The 2,500-nt window shown below is 48.5% G+C and overlaps 1 protein-coding gene across 3 annotated transcripts in view; it reads left to right on the top strand.

The window, feature by feature from the left end:
* LOC122262101 (protein PALS1) overlaps nt 1-2,500 on the top strand; it is a 245,322-nt gene that overhangs the window by 73,718 nt on the left and 169,104 nt on the right. Inside the window, exon 1 of one of the 3 annotated variants that reach the window (XM_086536339.1) lies at nt 1,846-2,013. The exons of the other annotated variants lie outside the window; for them this stretch is intronic. Coding sequence (XP_086392465.1) covers nt 1,999-2,013 — 15 coding nt within the window. The 5' untranslated portion in view covers nt 1,846-1,998. Of the gene's footprint in view, nt 1-1,845; nt 2,014-2,500 lie in introns of those variants that run through there. 3 annotated transcript variants of the gene reach the window in all.

Below are 2,500 nucleotides of genomic sequence, written 5' to 3'. Positions count from 1 at the left end.
CGATTCGTATGACTGAATTATTTCCAAACGCTATCACTCTCTTCCCGAAGGATGTTTGTCCAGTTACAGGTAATATGCAAATGAAGCGATTAGAATTCAAAAGATTTGGAAGACCCGCTGACACCCGCTGGCTGGGTCGTTGGCATGCGTCTGCCAGCCCCGTATGACAGAATAACGCAGGCAGGACCAGTGTTACAATTGCAGGGTCGAGGCAGGGTAGCTGGTGGCCGTGACCGCTGCTGCTGCTCTGCCCGCATCGCTATAGCAGAGCCAGACTCTCGGCTATGCCACCTCGAGCCCCGACGGCCCGACCTCTTTACTGCCGCCGTCTCCGCGCTTCCGAGTGGCTTTGACGTCTTGGCCGATTGCATGTCAGTTGCCATAGCGCTGGTCATAATGTCTGTCCAATCAGCGGTCCGTCGTTAGCCTCGTGATTGACACGCCCGTACTGGATGGGTAGTGAACGCGCGGCGGCAACATCACCTCGCATTCCACCTTCCTGACTCCTTCCCTGGCTGCGCTGAGGAGTGAGATGGTCAGTGTAGCTCCCCCGTCCGCGGAGCAGGTACCTTGCGCGCCCCGTCCCGCCGGCACCTCGCTTAATTCGCCGTAGAAAAGCCTCGCTGTGTGGCTATAGAAAGCGTAAGGGTTGCTGAGGTGGATTACGACAGTCTGTGGTGTAGTGTTCGAAAAATCAGCGCTGGTTTTAGTGGAGGGAGGATGGTTATTACCTGTGTTTTAGACGGGCAAGAATCCCTGTGGCGGAGTCACCTGGCGGGCCGGAGTCACCTGGCTGTATAGTCCGGGGATGTTTTGGTCCTCCCACCCCGCCACGCTGCCCTCGACACCCTGCCCGCCCTGACGACGCACAGTACAGTGTTAACGTAGCATTAGTCCGTGTCTGAAAAGCCTACGGCCGCTTTGTCTCGGCCTCCGCTACCTGTGCGTCTCCTGTCCACCAGCCGAAGTGGTCGAATCGGAGCATTTATGGATCAACACAGAGCGAACGTGATTGTAAAGAAAAGGGATAGAGATGAGCAGTGCGCCGAGAGGGAATGATGAGTTCGTGTCGTATTATCTGTGTGAATGATCGGTGGCCGTCGTTCTGCAGGTGTTGTGCCCGGCCCGGCGGTACCCTCACCTCAGCGTACCTGACCATATTGTGTCAGTACCCAGTATCATGGTGCACTTTGCTGAATCACTTTGATGCCATTGCAGTGCGTTTGACGTCACTTTTTTCTCTCTTTTTTTAAAGAAGGTTTAGTTTATCCATTTTTGCTTTTCTATATTTTGTGGGTTGAGAAAGAATTACTAATTTGTAACTAATTATTTTATTCACAATTACATTTCCATACAAGAAAGAAATACCTTTGCTGTTATACCGTTTACAAGATTTCTAATGTAAAAAAAACAATGGAAGAATGACTACCATTCGCTCGAGCCATTTCTTTACCGTAACGAAAGTGCCGCGTTGTTTAATCGAAGTCACCTAATTACGGTCTCCGTCTCTCGTGGTCTGAGGTGGGCTCTGTCGCCGGCCGAGGAATTGGTGCGAAGGGAAGCCTGTCAAGTGGCGCTCTAGAAGTGGCTCGTGTTGGCCATCTCGGAGCCGATGCGTGTTTTACTCGCCGTTGCGTAAATCGTCGTCTTTCATTCATGATTTCTAGGAGACTCGCTTGCACGGATGCTCGCTTAGGGTTTGGATGCCTTTGTGTGATTCGTTTCTTATGCGTGTTTGTTACAGCTTCGCACCTGTGAAACCGAGTGGTAACTCTCTTATAATCGGCCCATCGCCATTAGAAAAGAAATCGTTAGATATGTTACGAAACCTGAACCGGTAATGATTCGGGAACCGTGACATGATGTGTGGTGACCCACTGCAGGCACACAGGATGTGTCAGCGAGTGTAGCGGAAGTGTCGTAGTGATTCCTCAAGCTTAGCTGGAAGAGTACAGAAAAACAGCTCAAGTGTAACAATAGCGACAATTACCTCTACGGATGGCGGCGACTGAGGTAAGTTCCAGTCGATTTCTTACTGATTCTGACCTCACTTTAGGCCTTTAAAATCTATTACAGTTTGACAGGGTCCGAAGATTCTACGGATAATGTTATCATGATCCACTTTGCTGACATCCGTAACAATCTATGCTCCCCCCTATAATCCTGTCAGCTGGCTTATTGATCATGACATTCCACTATCAGAAAGTATAACTTACAATCAGTCAATATACTACATCTACCAGCTCTGTCCACTTTCTATGAACATTTTGGAATATGATATATTACGAGTTTTATGTTGGTGGTCTTCACAATGGCGTTTATGATGTGGTGTCCCAGTTATCGTAACAACAACAAAGTAATTGTACCTATAAGCGGAAGTAGGACATAGTTTTCTGAAGGCCAAATGTCAATAATCACCTACATGGTATATATGCACCTCATGCTAACATACTTTATTTCTCACATTTTTTTATGAGTCGTGTATATTGCTATATTCCCA

This window comes from Penaeus japonicus, unplaced genomic scaffold (assembly GCF_977035675.1).
Source record: "Penaeus japonicus unplaced genomic scaffold, GWHDUDI00000001_assembly GWHDUDI00000004, whole genome shotgun sequence".
NCBI classification, from domain to species: domain Eukaryota; kingdom Metazoa; phylum Arthropoda; class Malacostraca; order Decapoda; family Penaeidae; genus Penaeus; species Penaeus japonicus.
The sequence above is the reverse complement of the archived record's forward strand: the minus strand, read 5'-3'. Positions and strand labels throughout refer to the sequence as shown.